Source organism: Primulina tabacum, chromosome 5 (genome assembly GCF_025594145.1).
Source record: "Primulina tabacum isolate GXHZ01 chromosome 5, ASM2559414v2, whole genome shotgun sequence".
NCBI classification, from domain to species: domain Eukaryota; kingdom Viridiplantae; phylum Streptophyta; class Magnoliopsida; order Lamiales; family Gesneriaceae; genus Primulina; species Primulina tabacum.
The window spans coordinates 8,783,119-8,808,816 of record NC_134554.1 but is presented as its reverse complement, the minus strand read 5'-3'; the positions used below and the strand labels follow the sequence as shown (position 1 = coordinate 8,808,816).

The following is a 25,698-nucleotide window of genomic DNA, read 5'->3' as shown; positions in this document are numbered from 1 at the left end:
AACTCGAACCCAGATCCGATTTGAATCGAACTCAAACAAAAAATCGAAAATTGTCGAGTTTTGAATGTAGTTCAAACTCAAATATATCTATTTCCTGATCAGATTCCTTACGGTCTCCAAAAATTTACATACCATATATCTATACACAACATAACCTACGGACGGTATCCGTACTGAAGAACACTCTCATGAGGGCTGACATAAACTCACTGTGGCCGACTCTCTTCATCACATTGGCATTGGCTTCTTCCTCTGCTGCCATTTCTTGTAAGTTCCCCCTCCCTTGCAAGTTTTTTGGATTTATTGTTTCATTTTGTTCTCCATTATTACTCTCCAATGTACATAAATATGTGCATCATGTCTTGTTTCAGTTTATTGGTGGAGCAGAAAATCGAAATCGAATTCAAATGGGTACGCGGGTAGAATTCAAGAGCTTGAAGCCGCGTTGAAGGCTGCCGTGGAGAATTGTTCTGCTGAGAGACAAGGTCGTATCAGAGCTCAACGGGTACTTTTATTGTTCTTTCCCCCTTTATTTTTTGGATTTTTCGGCGTTAATTAAGAACTTTTAGGAGGTGAGGCAGCAAAGAAAACCTGTTGCATTGAAATTGAACGATGTTCTTTCTGTTTTTCGATAATTTGGTTATTTAGGTGGTGATTTTTTTTAATAGTAAGTGGTTTTGAGTTAATGATCAAGAAAAATTTGTTTCATAACACGTTTGATGGGTTGCTGACGTGATTGTATCCATCAATTTCCCAGTTTGAACTTGGCAGCTCCACAAAAGAAGAAATAAGAGATAATGGATGTTATAGAGAGTTTGAGAATCTTCTATTTTATCTGCATATCTGAAATAGTTCTAAATAGGACCTTGTCGTTAGTATCTTTCTTTCTATTCCCATCCCAAACACAACTTGTCCTCGAGGTGAGATCGTGTAGAAGTATTCCAGTTTTATTTTTATATATGTAATTCTGAATATCCACTCACCATCTTTAAAAAAATAACTCCTAGTGCAACCAACCTAAACTGAAAACGGCCACAATACCATGTGCAATCCCGGCTCTTGATACGTCCCATTTCTTTCCATAACCTCCCCAACGAGATGATTGCACCCCCTTGTTCCTTCCTTCTTCCCCGTCGTCTAGTTGGTGTAGACGTAAAAAACCTAACTTGGGTAGGAATGGTTTCTCATGGCCATTTTGAGCACCTTGTCAAATCACCATGCAGTCTTTGTCTGCCTTCTTGGTTAACAATGTTAAATATGGAGAATTAAGATGCCTTTTCCATGAAATTTCTATCACAATCCTCTATATTCCATGCTGCTTTCATAATTTTCGAATTACATGTCTTGTTCTAGGCTTTGAGAGAAGCCTTGAACCAGCCTCACTGTGGCGAAGCTGAATCAAAGTTATTGAAGGCATACCCCATGGCACAAATTGGGGTAGTCAAGTCATGCTTCTCCACACGGTAATGTGGGAAAACTGTGTACTCTAGAATTATCATTCTTATGAATTGAAATGTTATGTTCCTATTTGATTTTGACCGATTACGAGATCTTGATCCTACTATAAGGGAAAGTCTCATTTTTTGGATATAAAGTGTGACGAGCTAGTCCGACGAACTAGGCTCATACCAATTAAAAACATCTTTGTAGTTCTTCGATTGTGCAGTGGATAAAATTAGGGACTCCTTCATATTTCATTTTGGAGGATGAATTTCATTGTTTACAGTGTGTAAAAGAGTTTCAGGGATCTATTGACTTTAACAAGGGCTTGTGTTAATGAAGCTGAAGTTTGTTGTTCTTTTACACTGTTTGCTTGACTTTAGCAAGGGCTTATGTTAATGAAGCTGAAGTTTGTTGTTCTTTTATACTGTTTGCTTATTGTCTCTTGGACTTCTGAATGAAAAGTTAGTGATATTAGCTCTCATGCTTTGTGTATTAGATTAGCTTTCTCAACTTGAATGATGCTTCTTGAAATTGTTATGAAAATTTTGTTTCTCATATTTGTTTGTATCTGCAGTGGAGTCAATCTTTCGAGTATCATTAACATTAACGTCTTGCTTGACTTGTCTTTATTCTTTTGATAAATAAATTGCACTTTTCTCATTTGTGTACAAACAATGAAGGGTATTAATGTGTTTGTGTGTGTGAATATTCCCTGATTTGACCAGGAATGGGACTCCAAGACAGCCTTTACTTGTACCTCTTGCTAGAGCATCTTTGATATTTGATTTGACCCGGGTTCCCCAAGCATCTCTCGAGGGTCTTGAAGGGTATTCACACTGTTGGTTAATCTACGTGTTTCATCTAAACACAAATCTAGATAAGTTATGGAAGAAGCCATCACAATCAAAATTTAAGGCAAAGGTTTGTGCTCTCATTCGCTCCCAAAAGTTTCTTAAATTTTTATGACTTCATTAAGAGATTGTATTTTTGTAAGAAACATTAAGAGATTGTATTGATAATAGGTAAGGGTACCCAGACTCAAAGGTGAAAAAATTGGTGTTTTTGCCACGAGATCTCCTCATCGTCCCTGCCCAATTGGATTAACTGTGGCAAAGGTATAATTGAGTTATTCAGAAGCCAAACAACATCACTTTAGTATTATCTCATATTCCCAAAACCTCCCCTGTGTAAATCTCATGGAATATTTTACATAGGCGACTCCAAGAAAATAAATGAAAGTTCTGGAGGAATAATCATGAATGATTCATATTTTGACAAATGCATCAAGTTAATGGGCTTGGTAAACCTATGCACATGAACTCGAATTTTCTCCTAGACTAAATTGCCTGATTTGAAATTGAAAGTGGTTAATGTGGATAGGGGCTTGGACAACCATATTCATTACTAGACAATGACAAGCTAGCCTCAAATGGATGAAGGGCTTTTTGAAAAACAAGCATGTGGTTTTTCTTGTCAAGGTCATGCATGAAATAGTTTTTGTCTTTTAGGTGGAGGCGGTACATGGACCTACGATGTTGCTCTCTGGTGTGGATCTGGTTGATGGAACAGTAAGTCTTTGTTGTCTATTGGCAGTGAAATGAACGTCTCTTTTGCTTCTCACCTGTTTACTCAGCTAAATGCAATCTGCGTTGGGTTTTTTAACTCTTCCTAGCACTTGAAATCTGGTTGCAGCCAATTCTTGACATTAAACCTTATCTGCCATACTGTGACAGCATCCAAGGTGCAACAGTTCCTGACTGGGTAAAGGTATTACTTTCTCCAAATTTACTATCTCTAGAGAAATTGTTGCTTTCTAACATCGTAATCGTGTCATTAATAAGGAGGTTTTGAGGTTAAGGTTTGAATTACCTTTGTTCATCTATTTGAATTTTTGACCTTATGCACAAGGTAAAGTAGCATCTATTCTTGGATGTGCATAATTATCTTTTCAGAACTTAGCATTCTTCTGGTTAGGTTTCGGCTTTGAATAGATAGCTTACTCGGAAAGTATGAATATAATGTATCATCATTTTTACTCTCATTCCTACTTAATTATAGTATACTTTTCCTAGAAAGTTGAAACAATTTCCTTGAACAGATGGATGATATACTAGCTGTAGCTTCTATTAGCTTCTCTGAGGACTTCTCATCCAGTCTTGTGGATTGTTGGGCAATGGTGGTAAGACTGTATAACTCAGTTTAAATTTTGTTTATAAGACATGCTTTGACAGTAGGGACTTCGTGTATTTTTTTTACTAATCCAGGAAAAGAAGTCACTTTACTTCTCTCCAGATGAATTTCTAAGCTTGATAAAGCAAGTGCTCTCGTGGGATATACGATCAGTAGCTCAACGAAGCCATCCTCATAATGCTCTGCGCAAAACAGATGATTGCAGTGGAGAAGACGATGACACAGTGGTGAGAAGTTGTGTGAGAGAGGAAGATTTTGAACATGGAAATGAGCCACAGTCCCTTTCATTTCATGATGTTATTTATCATCTGGTTTTGGAAGGACTGGATGTTTCATATAGAATCGATTCCATAGGAAATGTTCTTGTCGAAAAAGTTTCCCTTGGATGTGGTATGCAGAATGTCGATAGAAATATTTCGTGATTCACATTTGTGTATGGTACCTTATTTAAGATTCTTTACCCATTTTTTCCTTGAATCATGGTTTATCTTCTTGGTTTGAGAACTTGCTTTTTTCTTTGACTGGAATCACATATAGATCAGATTGAGATGTTTAGTAGGGGGTGCAAGTGAATCAAGTTGCATCGGCCTCCGGAGTAGCTAAGTAGCTTGGTCAAACCGATCATACCGTATAATTGATAAGTTCATTTTTATTACAATATAATTCTATATTAGTAATTTATTTCTCACAGCCTACTAAATAGATTATATGGTACACTCGCTTCAATTGATTTTTTCTCACATATTTCTGTCCGTGCGAGAGATGCAAAGTCTACTTTGGAAATTGATCTAAGCATCTTGTCCGTGCTCAGACTTCGGACATTGATCTAAGCATCTTGACCTTAGGCCCTTCCTTATCCACAGAACACTGTGATTTCGTTTTTTTATCTATTAATGTTAGTTCATGTTTTTAAGTGTTCATTACTTATATTAATATTGTTAGTTCATGTTTTAAAGTTGGATGGATACGATACATGAATAGTTTGAACGTAGAATTTTTAAAAGGTTTTGTTTGTATAATTTGAAAGACATTATTCTAATTGCATATAGCATTTTGTATCAATTTAAATATTCCGACAAAATATATTAATAATTCGTTTTGGTTTCTAATTTGTCATTCTTCTTAGTAAAACTCGTCTAATCTTTATAATAATTAATTTTGATCGATAAAATATATCATAAAAATTTTATTTCCACAATACCACCTTTATTAGGTATAAAACGGTATATATCGATATCGTACCGAAATTTTCGGTATGCTAGTTATATGTACCGAATCGGTATACCGAAAATTTTGATACGACATCGATATGAATTCTTTTATACTGTAATTTTAGGTACGATATATAATTTTCGGTACGATACGATACGATACGGTCTACCATCCCTAGTTGACGATGACGATTTCTTGTAGACGATTCTCCAACTTGTTTTTTGTCCACTATAATTGGGTTAAACAAGTAAGATATCGTTTGGTTCGCTATATTATTTATCTATATTTTTATCCACATTTTTATCTAATCTAATCTCATGTTTGACGCAGTATATTATTTATTCATCTACCAATCATTTATCTCACATCAATCAAATCATTGAATTAAAATTATAATATTATAATAATATTTTATTAATATTTTCAAAAAAACAAAACAATAATATCACATTATCTCAAATTTAATCAAACATTATACTAACTATCATTTTTATATATTTTATTATTAAAAAATATTATTTATTTTCATATTATTTATCTCATACCACGAATCAAACAGTACTTTAAGAAATAATTTGAATTAAACAGCAAAACCCATGATCTACGATAACATTCTAGAATCATTTTTGGGGAATTTCATTGTAATAATTAGTAGCATAAGAGAATTCTACAGAGACTTTAATATTCAGTAGATTGAATATGTGTTGGCATAATATTAACCATTTGTTAAGGAAGTGTAACTGCTATAAATAGAGGTATGTAAACTCTCATTTTGTATCAATTGAATGCAAGAATAGTTTGAGCCTTAAAAATCTAAGGGGAGTATATTCGTTACATAAATTTATTGACTTTTTTTAAATAACATTTTTTGCCGAGTTGATAAATTTTATTGATTTTTGCATAATATCACAGATTTCTAAAAATTTTCACATAATCTTATAAATTTATTTTACATGAATTTTAGTCTTTTATTGATATTTGTGAACTTTTTCATAGAACTTTATGAATTTTGTAATTTATTATTGTGATTTTTGAATGTCACATGACTTTTTAAAATTCTACAAAAGTTTATATTGAATACCACTAAACTTTTTTATAGAGTATATAAACGTTTAGATTGAATACCTCTAGACTTTTAACTCAATAAAAGTCATTAAAAATCTAGAATCAATAACTCTTAATTTTTCTTGTTACCTTTTCCATATATATACAATTCATCTTCTTTTTAAGAAGAGTGTATTCAATGTAGGAGATTTAAAATTTTTATTGATTTAAAATTGTAGAGATGTTAAATCAAGATTTTTGCATACTCTACAGAAATTTAATGATATTCAAAATAGACCTTCACAGAGTTTTAAAAAGTCAAGTGATATTCAACATTGATTTTTAAACACTCTATAAAAGTGTATATGTATTAAAATTTTTAATAGTATTTTAACAACTCAATGAAATTCATTAAAATATAAACATTAAAGCCTAAAGTACAACTATAAAATGTCAAAAATTGTCTTTGGTTCAACACAAAAATTTGGATGGATACACTACCTTGGAATAGGAATAACAATTACCACGAAAAATTACATGTATATGTGTATATATGTCGATTTATATTATTTTTTCATTGTATGAATAAAATATTTTATAAAAAAATGAGAGATTACAGATTAATTGAAAACCCAATACGTTTCTTTCACTTCAACCCCATGAGTAAAATATTTAGGCGATTTGATTTCCGTTTTGATCATCACCCCAAATTTTTCAATCTTCCCAGATGTTACTCTTTCTTGAGGTAAGAAATCTCATTCCGGAGTTAAAACATGATTACCGTCTATACAAGAACGAGGCCAAGACTATCTAAATGATGCAGAAAAACTGGACTTCATTGATCGCCGGTAGGAGATTTGTGAAATCTAACTAGTGGGGTTTTTTGAATCATGGCGGATTGAGAAAAATCAGAATTTGTTTACATGTGAATTGAATCGCAGAATCAAATTGTGCATCTGAATTCTTCTACATATACCATGTTGTATCAATGGGAAAAAATCATGAACACGATAACGAAGAGAAAACTTCTGTACATCGATCTCAAAATTCCGTTTACATGTACAGGTGTTCCATCTATATACACGAGGTAGTAGTACAGCTCATCTAGTATAACTAAATATCTTTAAAAATCACCTTATTACAATTTTTTTTTTTTGCATCAGACATCACAAGAAGTATCCTTTCTATGTTGGGTTGAAATTTATGTGTGAAGTCCCGAAAATTTTAAGTCCATATGAACCACGTGCGTGCAAGTTATTAAATTCCTTATGTATTTTATGATTTTAATGCATACTTTCATTTAATTTATGAAATTTATTATTTTAATTATTTATGTTTATTTAATGTACGTTAAAATGTTTTCTTGAGTTTATGTTCAGATGTTTATTCGAGGCGGGATCAAGGAAAGGAGACCGGGACGATTTTAGTAAATATTATTGTGGTATTTTATTTTAGGTTAGGCTTGATGCATTTTTAAATAATTTATGAAGTTTAAAGCCTAATTTGAATATCAAGTTATTTTAGAATTTTAAACTTTTAAAGTTTATTAATTTAAGGATGTATTATTTTTAGTGGAGAATCATCATTTTTATTTAGTATACTAATTGATTAATTAGTATTTTTATTATATTAATTTAAAATCCTTAAAATGATCATTTACTAAATGATTTATTTAAACATGCAAGCACACACAAATTGACTCACACACACACTCACACCTTTACACATACATATACACGTATATTACATATACACACAAAACAAAACACATGTTATTCAACCTATTTGACTAAGGAGAAAAGAAAGATTTTAAAAACTCTTCTCTCCATTATTATTTTTGGTTCCTCTCCACTTTTCTTTATCAAATTGTCTTTCCAAGAGCACGTCCATCTTTTTTTCCTTTGAAATATTCCAGCATCTTTTGGTTGAGGTTATTCAAGAAAAATTCGAGCAAAGTTAGTCCCGGATCGTCTTCCGTATCGTCTCCGCTTCGGTATCGTCGTTACGGTATTTTTAAATATCAAAAGGCACATATAATCTGTTCTTGCTGCATCGATCATGTCATATTATGTATTAAGTTGTTTTTAAGCATAAAAATGTATGTATGATGTAGAAGTTTGAGCAGAAAAATCTACCGAATGTATTTGAAAGTATTTTTGGAGTTGAAATTTCGTGTTATGATGGTCTTTCGAAAACTGAGATTTTTCTGTACATATTTTGAGAAAACTTTCAACAACAAAAACGTAGATCTTTTCGATACGTTCGATTGGATATAAAATTCGAGTTATTTGGATTAAAAACGAGTGAGTTATGGTGTTTTTAGTATGACTGCTCAAATTAGATCCGAAAATTTCTGTTTTGATGTTATTTCGAAAACTGCAATTTTTCGGTACATATTTTGAGAAAACTTTCAACTACAAAAACGTAGATCATTTTGATACGTTCGATTTGATATAAAATTCAAGTTATTTGGATTAAAAACGAGTGAGTTATGATGTTTTTCGTATGACTGCTCAAATCGTGTTTCAAGAAAGTTATGAATTTTAATGTGTTCTTGAAGTTTTTATGTTGCAGGCTTTGTTGGAGATCGATGGGTGATCGTTGCTGCATATAAGAAATTTAGTAATGATGTTTAGAGTATTTTTGAGGTTTCGATTCATGTCGTTAAAAGCTTGAATTATTAAGAAGTCGTAAGAAATAAACTTTAATATAAATGACAGTATTTTTGGGTCGTATAAATTGTAGGGTGATTATAAAAGTTTAGTTCATTGTTATGGTGTCCTAGAATGGTCTCATAGTGTGGAATCTTGAAGCATTATGTGTTAATTGGGAGAATAGACATGTCATAAAATTTTCATCAAATAATTCGTTGGGCAGACGGACACGGACCCGGAGACGGAGGTTAGCACGGGGTTCGTGCCTTCTCATTTCTTCGACACATATTTAAACGCACAGACACGGACCCGTACACGGACCTAGGGACGGGGTCCGTGCTCCTTCTTTTACATGACACATATGAGGCAGTACCTACACAGACCCGGGGCCTGACCTGGGTACGGGGTCCGTGTAGCTTCAGTTTTTGGGATAAATATTTTATCACTTAAGGTTTGGTTTGAGGTGTTATGGTATGATTTAACATTAATGTTTTACAAGGTCAAGTGGTGAGAAATTATAGAATGTTCTAAGAAATTATTTAGCTTGAGATTAAGCATGACTTTTACGTTTAAGTTGTACACGTTAAGCTTATGAATTCATGTTAGTATGTTGCAGCAACGACACGATTGACATCCAACGAATCCCTCAGCGCTAAGTAAGTATGTATGACGTGCAAAGAAAATATTTGATGTTTTTGAGGTATGCTAAATGTCTTGTGACCAAAAGTAAATGGGTTTGGAAGTCGGTGAACGTGGCCGAGGACCTCTCCACCCCGTTAAATTATGAACGGGTTTGAAGTTAGGATTGGAAAGCGTTAAATTATGAACGGGGACCAATCCGCCCGTTAAATTATGAACGGGTTAGATCGTGGTTGTGAAGCGTTAAATTATGAACGTGGATCAACTGGCCTGTTAAATTATGAACAGGGATCTCATGTATGTGGCAGTGGATACGTCCCTGTCAGCCCAGTACTGTGGTTTGTCTGATCAGATATTTATTATGTTAAGGGTCACTTGCTTTGAAACATCCTCTACGAAAATGATGAAGTTACGTATGTTCAAGTATGTTCAAGTATGCAGTATGTTTATGAAAGTTTATGATGATGGCACGTCAGAGTATGTATGTACGTATGTTCAAAGTCATTATGCAAAATTCAAAGTTATTATGCAAAGTTCAAGCTATTATTCAAGTTCAAGTTTCAAAGTATGTATGTTCAAGTTTTAAGGTTATTATGAAAGTTTTAAATTTATTATGCAAGTTTCAAGTTTATTATGCAAGTTCAAGTTTGAAGTTATGTATGTTCTATTTTTAAGTTGCATGCGATTTTATTATGTAGTACTCGTTATTCCAGTTTATACGTGTTGAGTCTTTAGACTCACTAGACTTGATCGATGCAGGTGAGTATGTTGATGAGGAGACAGGAGGTGGCGACCAAGGGGCAGGCTTGGACTGAGCGGAAGGCTAAACCCGAGGACCACTATGTTTATGTTTTATGAAAACTTTAAAATATTATGTTTTTATGTTGGTTGTAAGATAATTTGGAATAAGTACTTTGTTGGAAAATTTGAGTATGGGATGTTGATTTTAAATATTATTATGTTGAATGATAAGTAACGACTGTATGAATTTTATGTTTAAGAAAATTTTTAATTTTTCCGCAAATTTTGAAGTAGTAAAAGTACGGTACGTTTCAGTTGGTATCAGAGCGGTGTTCTTGTAAAGGGTTATGCCTACTGCCAGTCGCAAGAAGCTCATGAAGTCACACCTCAAGTCTGTAAGTTTTAAAGTTTTAAAGTCTTTTAAGTAATGAACATCAAGTCATGATTTCAGTATGTGTATGCTTTAAATTCTATTACCTGTATGTTTACATGACATACGTTTCAGAGTACAGGCTGACTTGTCATTATGAATTGAGATTGGATCTTTAAAATTTTTATGCATGTTATGACATGAAATGAGAAAGTAATTAATTTCTTGCATGTTGGTGTGGTGGACTTGGACATGAGTAAGAATTTTATTTTTTGGGCGTTTGGAAAAGTTGAAAATGATTTGTCTATATTAATTTTTGGTTAATAGTACTGATGTTATACTTGTGGGTCATAAGTTAAACTTGATAATGATGAATGCTTTTGGGACTTGTAGATTTTATAAGAAATTTCTGATGATTCATGGTTGTTAGCTGAGTTGATTCTTTTAGAACTCCATTAAAGGATTAATGGTTCGGGACTACGACGATCTTTAGAAATATAAAGACGTAGAATTTATTTAGGATGCATGTCTTTCCAGTTGGATTTAAGGATTGAATTGCACGAATTGAAAATTTAAAGACCTAAGTGCAAAGCAATATTCTAAGGGATTATTTTCGAATTTACCAAATTTTGGGATTAAATTATTAGTTCAAGAATTTTAAGGTTAATGGGGTTAAGTCGAAAAATTTATGGGTATGAAGATGCAAATTTCAAAGAGTTGTAGGGCCAAAAATATAAATTTTGGGAACTTTAAGGGCCAAATTGCAAAGTCCGAAATTTTTGAGGATTAAATACAAACTTTTGAGGAACACTTGGGATTTTAAATATTAATAGAAATGTAAGACATGTTGTGGAATTGATTTTGGGTTTAATAAGCTTAAGATTGTCGAACTTTATGTTACGAGAAACTTATAAGATGGAATTAAGAATGCCAACAACTTATGGGTAATTGTGGAATTCTTGAAATTTAGGACAATTGGATAATTTTTTTTAGGAAATTAAGAATTTATGCTACAATTTTAAGAAATTGGGAGAACTAGTTTAGCGGTAAATGAGAATTGAATGGTTTAAATGATAGAAATCTCGAGGATTTAAGCTCGAAGAGATCATTAGAACATTGAAGTATTTGGGTTATAATATTATAAGAAATGGTAAGCAAGGGAGTTGTAAGATGAATTGATATTTGGCTCGAAAGTTAGGCGCTAGTGAATTAATGTTGCGGCAAATTAAGAATTTAGAATAATAACGATTTGAGGTAAAAGTTGCTCAATTAACTAAGTTATAAGAGTAGACAATAAGTTAGCAAAATTTTTGGGAACTTAAGATTTATGTGTTATAAGTTTTTATCAATGATCTTAACAGCTAGGACTATACTTTTGTTGGAATTTTATTTTCTAGAAAGTTGACTATGATCGATGGTTAGGTTACTCGATAGATGTATGAAAAGATTTAAGTAGACATCTGGTTTTGAGAAATTTTTTTTTTTGTAAGTTATTAAGAAAATTGGGAATAAGTAAATATGTGTGTTGGAATTATGTTATCTAAAACTATTTGGATTGCGCAAGTTGAATTTAAAATGTATGAAATATTTGTTAGTACGGAAATTTTTGTGGGTGAAATAAATACAAAAGGGAATTAGTGGTGTTCAACATAAGTTATCAATCAATGAATATTAAGATTTTTTTTTTTTTTTAGTAAGAAATCTAAAAGTTTGCCATGGTGGTACGACAAATCACGATGCATTTTATTAATTAATGAATATTACAATACAAAGTAATGGATAAACAACAATTACAAGTAATCGTAAAAATAAAGAAAAAACATGAGGAGGATATTCTCCGATAAATACAAGAATCGTAAATATAATAACTAAAATAATTGAAAATAACTTTGCAAAAGCCATCTTCTTTTTCTTCGGAAAAAAAAAAAAATTTTGATGAAAAATAACTTTTAGAAGAGAAGAGAAAGTTGGAGTGATTGAATGTATTTGTGAGATGGTATTTATAGAGAGGAAAAAAAAAAAAAACTAGCCGTTAGTTACCGTTTTATGACCGTTGGTATATGTATGTATTTGTATAATTTTATGGTAAAAATATGGTGTATATAATATTAAATATGTTTAAATAATTATGTATATCATATCTCATTATTATAATGAGATGTCATAATTTATTTTGTTTAAAAATCTTATAGACTTTTATATTTGTTGTATTCCTTGCTCGAAATTAAAGGTTGACAACAATTTTATATTTGGGACGTATTTGTAAATACCTAAGTTACATACGGTGGTGTTGTAAGGTAAAGAATTGATTCAAGAGTTGTAGGCCAATATTATTATGAGGTAAGATAAGATTTAACTTTTAAGTGTATTGGCGTGGATAAAAGTTGATCAGAAAAATTTTGGTGCTAAGATTTCTTAGGCTAAACTGCATTGATGCTAATGTATTAGTTCGATGAACATTACGAGTATAGTATAAGAAAAGTAAAATACGATAAGCTTGAACCTTCATTTCTAATACTGGGAACAGCGAGAAAAGTTAGAAGTCAAGATCATAGTAAAGTAAAAGTAAGTCTCCATAAGTCATTTTAAGTTGTGAATCGCAAACGAGGTTTTTGGTAGGAAATTTAATTAGGATTGAAGAGACGTAAGACAACATAAGACTTAAATATTTATCAGAGTAGCGCAGCGGTAGCGTGGATTTTTAGAATACTAGAATTAAGAATCTAAACTTTTGGATTATTGAGGATTAGCGAATTTCGGGGACGAAATTCAAATTAAGGGGGATAGATTGTGAAGTCCCGAAAATTTTAAGTCCATATGAACCACGTGCGTGCAAGTTATTAAATTCCTTATGTATTTTATGATTTTAATGCATACTTTCATTTAATTTATGAAATTTATTATTTTAATTATTTATGTTTATTTAATGTACGTTAAAATGTTTTCTTGAGTTTATGTTCAGATGTTTATTCGAGGCGGGATCAAGGAAAGGAGACCGGGACGATTTTAGTAAATATTATTGTGGTATTTTATTTTAGGTTAGGCTTGATGCATTTTTAAATAATTTATGAAGTTTAAAGCCTAATTTGAATATCAAGTTATTTTAGAATTTTAAACTTTTAAAGTTTATTAATTTAAGGATGTATTATTTTTAGTGGAGAATCATCATTTTTATTTAGTATACTAATTGATTAATTAGTATTTTTATTATATTAATTTAAAATCCTTAAAATGATCATTTACTAAATGATTTATTTAAACATGCAAGCACACACAAATTGACTCACACACACACTCACACCTTTACACATACATATACACGTATATTACATATACACACAAAACAAAACACATGTTATTCAACCTATTTGACTAAGGAGAAAAGAAAGATTTTAAAAACTCTTCTCTCCATTATTATTTTTGGTTCCTCTCCACTTTTCTTTATCAAATTGTCTTTCCAAGAGCACGTCCATCTTTTTTTTCCTTTGAAATATTCCAGCATCTTTTGGTTGAGGTTATTCAAGAAAAATTCGAGCAAAGTTAGTCCCGGATCGTCTTCCGTATCGTCTCCGCTTCGGTATCGTCGTTACGGTATTTTTAAATATCAAAAGGCACATATAATCTGTTCTTGCTGCATCGATCATGTCATATTATGTATTAAGTTGTTTTTAAGCATAAAAATGTATGTATGATGTAGAAGTTTGAGCAGAAAAATCTACCGAATGTATTTGAAAGTATTTTTGGAGTTGAAATTTCGTGTTATGATGGTCTTTCGAAAACTGAGATTTTTCTGTACATATTTTGAGAAAACTTTCAACAACAAAAACGTAGATCTTTTCGATACGTTCGATTGGATATAAAATTCGAGTTATTTGGATTAAAAACGAGTGAGTTATGGTGTTTTTAGTATGACTGCTCAAATTAGATCCGAAAATTTCTGTTTTGATGTTATTTCGAAAACTGCAATTTTTCGGTACATATTTTGAGAAAACTTTCAACTACAAAAACGTAGATCATTTTGATACGTTCGATTTGATATAAAATTCGAGTTATTTGGATTAAAAACGAGTGAGTTATGATGTTTTTCGTATGACTGCTCAAATCGTGTTTCAAGAAAGTTATGAATTTTAATGTGTTCTTGAAGTTTTTATGTTGCAGGCTTTGTTGGAGATCGATGGGTGATCGTTGCTGCATATAAGAAATTTAGTAATGATGTTTAGAGTATTTTTGAGGTTTCGATTCATGTCGTTAAAAGCTTGAATTATTAAGAAGTCGTAAGAAATAAACTTTAATATAAATGACAGTATTTTTGGGTCGTATAAATTGTAGGGTGATTATAAAAGTTTAGTTCATTGTTATGGTGTCCTAGAATGGTCTCATAGTGTGGAATCTTGAAGCATTATGTGTTAATTGGGAGAATAGACATGTCATAAAATTTTCATCAAATAATTCGTTGGGCAGACGGACACGGACCCGGAGACGGAGGTTAGCACGGGGTTCGTGCCTTCTCATTTCTTCGACACATATTTAAACGCACAGACACGGACCCGTACACGGACCTAGGGACGGGGTCCGTGCTCCTTCTTTTACATGACACATATGAGGCAGTACCTACACAGACCCGGGGCCTGACCTGGGTACGGGGTCCGTGTAGCTTCAGTTTTTGGGATAAATATTTTATCACTTAAGGTTTGGTTTGAGGTGTTATGGTATGATTTAACATTAATGTTTTACAAGGTCAAGTGGTGAGAAATTATAGAATGTTCTAAGAAATTATTTAGCTTGAGATTAAGCATGACTTTTACGTTTAAGTTGTACACGTTAAGCTTATGAATTCATGTTAGTATGTTGCAGCAACGACACGATTGACATCCAACGAATCCCTCAGCGCTAAGTAAGTATGTATGACGTGCAAAGAAAATATTTGATGTTTTTGAGGTATGCTAAATGTCTTGTGACCAAAAGTAAATGGGTTTGGAAGTCGGTGAACGTGGCCGAGGACCTCTCCACCCCGTTAAATTATGAACGGGTTTGAAGTTAGGATTGGAAAGCGTTAAATTATGAACGGGGACCAATCCGCCCGTTAAATTATGAACGGGTTAGATCGTGGTTGTGAAGCGTTAAATTATGAACGTGGATCAACTGGCCTGTTAAATTATGAACAGGGATCTCATGTATGTGGCAGTGGATACGTCCCTGTCAGCCCAGTACTGTGGTTTGTCTGATCAGATATTTATTATGTTAAGGGTCACTTGCTTTGAAACATCCTCTACGAAAATGATGAAGTTACGTATGTTCAAGTATGTTCAAGTATGCAGTATGTTTATGAAAGTTTATGATGATGGCACGTCAGAGTATGTATGTACGTATGTTCAAAGTCATTATGCAAAATTCAAAGTTATTATGCAAAGTTCAAGCTATTATTCAAGTTCAAGTTTCAAAGTATGTATGTTCAAGTTTTAAGGTTATTATGAAAGTTTTAAATTTATTATGCAAGTTTCAAGTTTATTATGCAAGTTCAAGTTTGAAGTTATGTATGTTCTATTTTTAAGTTGCATGCGATTTTATTATGTAGTACTCGTTATTCCAGTTTATACGTGTTGAGTCTTTAGACTCACTAGACTTGATCGATGCAGGTGAGTATGTTGATGAGGAGACAGGAGGTGGCGACCAAGGGGCAGGCTTGGACTGAGCGGAAGGCTAAACCCGAGGACCACTATGTTTATGTTTTATGAAAACTTTAAAATATTATGTTTTTATGTTGGTTGTAAGATAATTTGGAATAAGTACTTTGTTGGAAAATTTGAGTATGGGATGTTGATTTTAAATATTATTATGTTGAATGATAAGTAACGACTGTATGAATTTTATGTTTAAGAAAATTTTTAATTTTTCCGCAAATTTTGAAGTAGTAAAAGTACGGTACGTTTCATTATGACTCAGAAACTTGTGCATGGAACTCCTTGGAGAAACCGTTTACTACCACAAAAGAAGCTAATTTTTCAACGGAATTTACGAGAACAATAGTATATACTAGATAAGGAGAACTAGAGCACGATCGTATCATTTGAATCTTGAAAAGGAGATCGTTCGAAGTAAAAACTCTTAACCCATAAAAAATTTGGTTTTGGAAGTCAAAAGAATTACGCTGGGGAAACAAACAGATGCTTTCACTTGTTACTTTGTATTCCGAGCGAAAGGATATTCTTGAAGTTAATAATTAAATTTCTAGTTAAATGCCAAAAACTATGAAAACTGAAAACATGATGAATGATGGAACATGGCGATATGTTTTACATATTTCAACTGATTTAATTATATAATTCAAGCCAAAAGTATTTATTTAGATAGGATTAATTTAAATGGTTCGCTCTAATTTGAACTAAAAATATTTTTTTAGCTAAAAACACTAATTAAAATAATATAAAAAATTCGTGCATTATTAATTTATAAAAATTTTCTTTTATTTATCTATTACAACAAATCCATGTCATATCAATGCACAATATATCGAAATATTATTCATATATAATTCAATATTTCATTATTTCCTAGCTAACTGTGTGGACCCACACGCCAGCTGGTGTGAATCTATTGGTCTCATGCGCCACTCTGCACAAAGCACCCTAAATACCTCGTCTTCTCGTCAACCGCTCAGCCACCGCCGCCACGTTCGGCCTCTTCTCGCCGTCGCCGCTCCACATATCCGAGGCAACATCTCTGTTCAGTTCCTCTTCCTACATCGCCGTTTTACAAAGATCGGCGGCTTGCAGTTTAATTTTTGAAATCTAAATAAAGGACTCCGATAGAGGTCGCGGGGAAAATAGGTAGCCACCATTCACATCCCATCTTGCGCGGTTGAAATATTATTATTATTATTTTTTTTTTGTAAGTTTTAAGTTTTGTTTGACTCTTATTTTTATCAAAGATTTGAACTTTGAAGGCTAATTTATAAAAAAAATTCTAAAATTTAATAAATAAATAAAAATTGTTTCACGCATTATATATTAAACTAACCCGAAAGTTATGTTTGACTTGCAGATATCCGACAAGAGTCCAACTCCATGTTTGTATGGATGTAATCTGAGCCACGGATGCGGCACATATATTCCATCGGTATTCTACTTCATACACTGGATTGTGAATCACGCTTGCATTATATAATTCGATAGTTGTGGTTGCAGGTTACTTTTCCCATTATTTAATTTTGCTGACATTTGAATGGTACACATGTATTCTAGCAATTGGAGAGTTGGAGTGGCAATTTACCTTCCCACTATTTTACCGACTTTTGAATGGACAATGTGGTGATATTTGGTTGTGCTAGTGGGAAAATTAGTTTCTGGGATTTGTTAGATTTTGGTATTGCTATTTGTATTTTCTTGGCTGTCTCTTTAAGATAATTCTTCCTTTTGGTTAGTGTCAAGCTTAATTTCTTGAATTTCAGAAGGCGTAAACTGATTTTCTGTCTGAGGGGTGCTGGTTTTGTAGGATTTCATGCTCGTTTTAGTGTAGAGTTGTCTTTGATTTTGTAGATATGGTTAATTTAGTAACATAGCTATTGAAACATTGTTGATTGACTTGTTTTACATAGTTTCTAAGCTAACAAAACAATTGACAAAAATGAAGTAGGCTATGAGAATGAACAAAAGTAAGAAACAATGTCTGTCTTGCTTCACAAATTTAGAAAAGCAAGTTAGTCATTTTGTCATTCGTTAGATATAGTTTGTAGTGATGGTGTTAATTTTGATGAGAATGGAATGCATTTGCGAGTAGACTGAAGGTGGCAGTGAACAGGATTTATAAAGTGCGTTTCATGTTTGATAATTTTATGAAGAGTAAAACAATGACACATATTTTTACTATCTTTTTATCTGTTCTCATGTACAGCTTATAAATGGGGCAATGGGTCAACAAAGTAAACCAATTACACGTGCCCTTTTTTCTGAAATTAATGCTGGTACATAATTTTTTTCAGAGAGAAATTTTTTGAAATTGCATAGTCATGATTGAATCAAGTGAGATACCCAAATATCATGTAAAGCTTCATGCACAAGTCGACCTTATGGAGCAAATAAGTTTTACTCTCTGATTTCTGACTTTTTATATACACATTAATAATGTTAACTCAGAAGCATCAACGATGAAAGAGATATTCTAAAACTTAGGTATGATTGAGGCTATTTGTCTATTTTTAGTATATATTCTTAGTCTTGAAATTAGCATATCATATTGGAAAAATAATAAACATACGCTGCAAAATAGCTATTTTATTCATCTGTTATTATTGATTTACTATTTCCTTCTCAGATTTCCTGGGCTTCTATTAATTTATCCAGTGATGCACAAAGTGTACGAGTAACTACCCCGACATTTACAAACATGAAGACTGATAGCTGCTCTTGGATGCCGTTGGTTGAGGAATTAACTTTTCCTGCAAATTCGGTCCCTTTCAATAGCTGCCATGCTTCTACAATTGTAGAGGTGTTTCTTGACAACCAAATTTCTTACCAGATACCTTAGTCATCAAATGAATGTTATGAGTTGATTAAGTTTTTATTCTGTTAGGTTGATAAAGATCATTTTTTGGTAGCTTATTTTGGTGGCACGGCAGAGGGAGCACCCGATGTTAAGATTTGGATGCAGACTTACAAGGTGCATGAATTTACTTTATAACTTGTGCATTTGTCCTTTTTTTCTTGAAACCAGTTCCACTTGTTCGATATTGAGGAGATAATTTAAGCGTTTCATTTGCAATATTCGATGTAATTGTTTGTCCTTCCCCTAATTCCACGGAGAAACTTCAGATGAGTCACTTGTTTATTTTGAATTCAATTAAGTTACAGGAACCTTATTCATATCCCTCCTTTTGTGGTCGATACCCTTTGAACTAATCTTATATTGCTAAATGTGTTTCCAGGATGGTTATTGGCACTCTCCTGTCATTGCTGATGAACAACCTAATGTTCCTATGTGGAATCCGGTGCTATTTAAACACCCTTCCAACGAGTTGCTACTATTCTATAAAATCGGTCAAGAGGTTCAAAAGTAATTCTTCGAGCCTAGACCTTGTTCCTCTCATTTCAGACATTCTCATTCTCACTAATTTCCAACGGAAAGCAATTTCATTAGTAACAAAAAATTCTCCAGGTTTCATGGATTAAATGTTAATAATTTGGTGTCACAATCCACAGGGCTTCAAATTGTAAATGTACATCAAATTTACACTTGATTCTTTTTCTTTTGATATAATTTGCTATTTAGATGGAGTGGATGCATGAAGAGGTCATTTGATGGTGGCATTACTTGGTCGGAGAGACAGCAGCTTCCTCCTGGTATATTGGGACCGATTAAGAATAAGGTATAGTCACGTTCATGGTGCTTGTGCCTGTTACAAGGCAGTTGATTCCTTAATATTCATATGCCTCCTTCTGTGACTTGAGATGAACTTTGATCTACAGCCTATTTTGCTAGAGAATGGAGATTTGCTGTGTGGATCATCCGTTGAGAGCTGGAATTCATGGGGTGCATGGATGGAGGTTGTAATGACTATTCTATCTCAGGGTCGTGTTTGAAAAAATTCAATGAATTTTCAGTGGCTGACTTCTTCTGTAATCTTGTTGAGCAGATAACTTCAGATTTGGGTCTGTCGTGGAGAAAATATGGGCCAATATACATTAAAAACATGTCTCTTAGTGTAATTCAACCTGTTCCTTACCAGACTGCAAATGGAAATATCCGTGTTCTCTTGAGATCCTTTGACGGGATTAGTAAAATTTGCATGTCAGAATCTTGTGACGGTGGCCATAACTGGGATTACGCAAGGCAAACTAAACTGCCAAATCCAAATTCAGGTTTCAGCCTTACTAGAAATCTTGTGTAAACCATGTATCCAATTGTGTAATGGCACTGTTGAAAGTATTTGCTCCAACAGTTTTCGTTAATCATATGTAGCCTTATTCGTGAATAGGAATCGATGGAGTGAAGCTTACAGATGGGTGTCTTGTCCTTACTTACAATACAATTTCCCGTGGTGTACTCAAAGTTGCAGTATCTCTAGATGATGGGGACTCGTGGACTGATGTGGCTACCTTAGAGGAGACCCAAGGAATGGAGTTCTCTTATCCTGCTGTAATCCAAGCAAGTGATGGATTAGTTCACATCACCTATACATATAATAGGGCACAAATCAAGGTAATCAGATCGGAGATACAATCTATGAAGTATTTTAATTTGATATTTCTTCGAGTTTAGCACTTTATTTGGTTGTTGTCAAATATAAAATAATGTGGCAATTAGTTTAAGCTTTGTGGCTAGTGATTCACAGGTGCACATGGGTCTGATATCTGGTCCTTTTGTCATTTTGGTTAATCAATCCGACTTAGTCTGAATTTAAATTCGATTTATATTTTATCGGGCTAATTGCACTAACAGGTATGAAACCCCCTGAATATGCTAATATATCCTCCATTTTTTAAAAATCAAGCATATTTAACCCCTGTTTTTTTTTTTAAAAAAAAACTCAAGTAAATTTAGCCCGTTTGTATGACTGATTTTTGCAAACACAGGGTTTCAAATGCAATTAATTTTTTTAAGGGGTTTTTGCATTCTTGAATATTTACAGAAGGTGGTGATGTTGATGTAATTTGCCCATATGTTATCTGCTAAAAGAGAGTATCTACATAATCTAATATTTTGCTTCTTTTTTGGGATTGAATATTAAGACCGTTTGTCACTACTAATTTTTAGTTTATGATAGTCTCACTAGTTTTCGATCAGTCTTCTAACTCTCATCAGTTCAGATAGTCTCCTCAGTTCAGATCATACTTGAGAAAAGTTTAGGACTTTCCTTGAGCACTTATAATATCTTTGTCTGTTATCATATTATATACCAGATTTATTATCTCCGTTCTCTACTTGGTATCAAAATTTTCAGGTCCTTATAGGTAATCACCCCTGATGCTTTTGCGTTCATGGATATTTTAATACTGGGGCTACAATTTTATCACTATCAGCTAACATGCTAGAGGATGTTACGAATTTATGGTTGCCCATTTCCCATGGCCATTAACTTAAATTTTCGAGATTTGTCGTATTTGAACGTTTATTGTATGGCATAATAATGAATCTTTGTCAATGAATTTCTTTCTTTTATATATTTTTTAAACAGGAATCTGATCTTTTGCTGGTATTTATGTTTCAGCATGTCGTGTTTCAACCAACCAAATTTTAAGGGGCACTTTGATGGCGAAATGTTTTGGCTAGAGAGGTATTTTAGTTTTATTTTTACCAATTTGTAGCTGAATATCATCGAATTATAACTTACCGATATTTCTTTTTCTAAATTAAATATATTGATATTTCCTAACATTGGCTGACGAGTACGTGGTACTGAGTTCCAAACCATGCTTGGTTATAAACCTTAAAGCACTTTGATGAAATACCATTTGACAATGAAGGTGGATAAAATTCGACAGAAAAATGATTGTTGAGTTGAAAATACTTCTCACGAGTGAATCATTCTAAGCTACAACCAGGATGTGAATCGAAAATGGGTCCGAAGTTTGGATATTGATCCAGCATTAAGTCTTAAGCAACCTGAACTTCTCCCTTGTAACTGGCTACATGCGAGGATCTCTTAAGAGAGAAGGGAGTACTGGCCACTGGGGTATCATAGTGATGCAGCTGAAAACAAACGATTTTCTTTTAGAACCTTTGGTGGCATTTGTTTAAACTGTTACTATTTTATCTCGAAATTATTAAATGGAACATCGAATTCTTGTCGAACAATTTAGAAGCTTCTGTCTGTTAGAATTTTCTGATCAAGGTATTGAATTATTTTTTTATATCTTGACCTCGAATTTTCCCCACATCCTTGTATTTTGGCAGGCGCATAAAACGCTCAAAACTAGCCATATTCCCCAAGTTTTTTTCTACTGTAAAAGTCGACTGCCAGCCCACACAGCTTTAGTCAGTGGGGCGAAATTGGAAGCAACCCGGAGTAAACATCCCTCTACTTGACCCAAATAGCGACTATCTTTGTGTTACTTGTTAGAAAATGCAAGTTTTTGTTGTATTCTATTGGTTGAAAGCTTGATAGACCTTGTAAAAATTTATGGATTTCCTTGTCTGTTTGTTGCATTTGATTTCTTGGGTGAGTGGAAGATTGCTTCAACAATTGAGCATGAATCTCTTCCGTCATGCGAGTCATGTACTCAATGTTAACGGCTATACGTACAGTCCGTTGAACTTTTGTTCCATTTTCATGCGTAGCATGATCCCACTTCATTATCAAGTAGAAGTCCAACTTTTGCCCAAGCCGGTTTGGGTTAGTGGCACCATATTTTCACAAATGTGAAGAGACTCAGGTTCGAGTATTCCCCTACTCTAGAATTAAAAAAAGGAAAAAAAAAAAGTCCCAGTTTTCAACAAATATAAATTTACCCTGGGGCCAATAGTCCAACATATACAAATGTTGAAACATCAAGTTTCTTGATTGAAACAATGGAAAAACGTACTAATTGTGTTTACATGATCAGCCACCAACATTTTCAATGTTAACATAATATGAATTCCATGAAGATAATTAATCATCTCACAAATAATTATAAATCAAATTGTTTTTACCAGAAAAAAAAAACACGAAAATAAAAGAACCATTGCCCTTAAAGTCCCAAAGCATTTTATGACAAAGTATACATCAAGATAATAGCAACTGAAGTTTGATACATGCTTATATCTTTTTTCCATAACCTCTGTAAGTATCCTTCATCTGCTGACTCTCCAAGGCACCGAATACGCCATATACGCTGCTCTCGTCTTCGTGGACATTATGTTCGTTGTCACTAGCTTGATCAAGATCCATCAAATCATCCCCGTACCGAAAACTTTTTATCTTTGCATTCGACCTCTTGGGATTTGGCTCCTGCCCTTTAAGAAGGCTTACCACTTCCTTCATAGTAGGCCTTTTCTCTGCCTCAGTTTGAACACACAATGCAGCGACATTTATCGTCCGTATCAACTGATTTTCATCGAAATTCCCTCTTAGCCTAGGATCTACGAGATCTCTAAACCTCCCTCTAGTTATGAAGGGCTCCGACCATTCCGTGATGGTCCTTTTAATGCCACCGGGAAGCTTCTCAATAGGCTTTCTTCCGGTGACAATCTCTAGCAGCAGAATTCCAAAGCTATAGACATCACAACTCTCGGAAACCTTTCCCCACATGGCATACTCAGGAGCGAGGTATCCTAACGTCCCTTTTACACGTGTCGTCATGTGGCTGACACCTTCTGGGATCAGCTTGGCGAACCCGAAATCTGCTACTAATGGCTCAAAATTTGAATCCAGCAGTACATTGCTAGCTTTGATGTCTCTGTGAATGATATGGGGTGTCACCTCGTGGTGCAAGTACCTAAACATTATGAGGGAATAAAAACACGTTATTTCGTACAAATAATAAATCCTTTACTTACACAAACTATTCATAGGAAAGAGTTCTTTGAAAATATATATTTTTTAAAATTAATCAAGAAACACAGAAAGGTTTGGTTATGTTTTACTGATAGAGACATTGTTTTTCCTCTAGATATCTAGTCATCCCAAAATATGGAGACGAATGAAAATATGTTTTTGGAAAGAATTAAAAAAACAATGTAAGCATTTTTTCCAGTGTTTCCTATTAATGAAAACATTTTTTAGAAGGATTAACAAACAATGCCTCATATGTTTAGAACCTTAACCATCAAGTTTCAAGAATTTCAAGCTCAAGAGAACGACTGTCGTGTTCGGCTCGCCTCTTTGATTGGGCGCTCGAATGTTAGAGTAACAAGAATCTTACAGCAAGCCTTCAGCAGATCCAAGTGCAATTTTCATTCTCTTCTTCCAATCAAGCTGAACCTCACCAGCAAACTGGCCATGTAAATGAGACAGCAAGCTGAGATTCGGCATGTAATCGTATACGATGAGACGTTGATCGCTTCCAGCACAGTAGCCTCTCAGGCCTAACAGATTCTTGTGTCTCACCCTTCCAAGTACCTCAACTTCCACTGCGAATTCCATTTCGGCTTTTGAATTCATGGACTTCAATTTCTTGACTGCAATCTGCATTTTTTTATGTACATGAAAAAATGATAGAAACTTACCTACAATCCCAATGAAATATAGATGCTCATATCCAAAAGGTCCTGATAATTAATTTTTCTACCAAAATACATTTTATAACTTTTCATACTAAAACAATATAATTTCTCAAACAATTGATAAGTTTTGATCTCCAAGATGCTACTGGCTTAATTGATCATTTGATGATTATGTGAGCAATTATATTTTTACTTTTTATAGATTAATCTAATTTGAAATTAGTTGATAGAGTACAATTTCTAACTTAATTTATTCAATGGCATATCATGTCTTAGATTGCACATCTGATTACACAAATATAATTAATTTTTCCTGCCCTTAGTAAATAATTTATACAATCTACCACAAGAAGTTAAATGGTACAAAATTAATGAAGGGGGTTGTGATAAGCTAATATCAAATTAGGGAGTGTGTGCAATAGATTATGGTATTAAAAAAGTGACTAAATTTATAGATTATGAAGAATTGTGAAAAAAATCCTAAGTGAGTAATTTTTTAAAACAAAATTGAAAAGCTGAAAATCAGGAGTAAGCGGTGTTCGATAAATAATGTATTATAAAACTAATTTGTTACTATAATCACTTTTGTATAAGCATGATCAACATCCCACCAGTTTCTGGGTTTCAATTAATTAAGAAGAAGCTAAGTCAAAATCTATGTTTTAAAAACACATAAAGCTGAATTTTTAAGCCAAAATCCAAAAATCATTTTTTTTGTGATTGCAAATACTCCGTTAATCACTTTTGTAGAATCAAAATCATCATATCATCAGTTTCTTGATTTCAATTAAATTAAGTAGAAGTTAACACATAATCTGGTTTAAGAAACACATACAAGCGATTTTCATGAATCTCAATTTTTTGGTTTTAAATACGTGACTTTATTATAAGAGATTTTTTTATAAAAAGTCTACTTATTGATGAATTAATATGAATATATATCCAAAGAATATGAAAGTTTACTTGAAGTCCATCCGATGTTTTGCCCCAATACACACTTCCAAAGCCTCCTTCTCCGAGCTTGTAATCTTCACAGAAACCATTTGTAGCAGAATGCAGCTCTTTGTACGTGAAAATTCTCCACGTATTGCTATTTCCTCCGCTGAATGTCAGCCTAAAAAATCCCAAAAAAATTTAATCTGAAATCTTAAGATGATATATATCACAAAACAAGATAAAATTGAATTATAATTTGTTTTTGAACGTGCCCTTCGTCGACTTTTTCTGAATCACAGCAACTGAGGGATGATCCCATTGTTTGGTTGG

The 25,698-nt window shown here is 33.2% G+C and overlaps 3 protein-coding genes across 10 annotated transcripts; 2 read left to right on the top strand and 1 right to left on the bottom strand.

Moving 5' to 3' along the window:
- Positions 1-111: 111 nt before the first annotated feature.
- Positions 112-4,110, top strand: LOC142546222 (uncharacterized). The gene is made up of 9 exons (XM_075653823.1): positions 112-267; positions 372-505; positions 1,354-1,463; positions 2,169-2,364; positions 2,466-2,558; positions 2,952-3,011; positions 3,136-3,210; positions 3,542-3,622; positions 3,708-4,110. The coding sequence occupies exons 1-9, from the start codon at positions 189-191 to the stop codon at positions 4,053-4,055; spliced, it is 1,176 nt and encodes a 391-aa protein (XP_075509938.1). The 5' UTR covers positions 112-188; the 3' UTR covers positions 4,056-4,110.
- A 12,743-nt stretch (positions 4,111-16,853) lies between these two features.
- On the top strand, positions 16,854-22,553 carry LOC142546220 (uncharacterized). 8 transcript variants are annotated; one of them, XM_075653816.1, is made up of 12 exons: positions 16,854-17,120; positions 17,335-17,409; positions 18,184-18,253; positions 18,604-18,777; positions 18,862-18,948; positions 19,214-19,341; positions 19,558-19,654; positions 19,755-19,832; positions 19,922-20,147; positions 20,264-20,487; positions 21,497-21,562; positions 22,183-22,553. In XM_075653816.1, the coding sequence occupies exons 3-11, from the start codon at positions 18,191-18,193 to the stop codon at positions 21,524-21,526; spliced, it is 1,107 nt and encodes a 368-aa protein (XP_075509931.1). In that variant the 5' UTR covers positions 16,854-17,120; positions 17,335-17,409; positions 18,184-18,190; the 3' UTR covers positions 21,527-21,562; positions 22,183-22,553. The 8 variants fall into 8 exon arrangements, with proteins under 8 accessions (XP_075509931.1, XP_075509930.1, XP_075509932.1 ...); XM_075653815.1 differs by having other exon boundaries at positions 17,335-17,477; XM_075653817.1 differs by lacking the exon at positions 17,335-17,409.
- A 407-nt stretch (positions 22,554-22,960) lies between these two features.
- Positions 22,961-25,687, bottom strand: LOC142544700 (PTI1-like tyrosine-protein kinase At3g15890). The gene is made up of 4 exons (XM_075651738.1): positions 25,641-25,687; positions 25,396-25,546; positions 24,132-24,394; positions 22,961-23,705 (listed from the first exon to the last, which is right to left on the bottom strand). Exons 1-4 carry the CDS (start codon positions 25,685-25,687, stop codon positions 23,027-23,029), a joined length of 1,140 nt encoding a protein of 379 aa, XP_075507853.1. The 3' UTR covers positions 22,961-23,026.
- Positions 25,688-25,698: the final 11 nt, after the last annotated feature.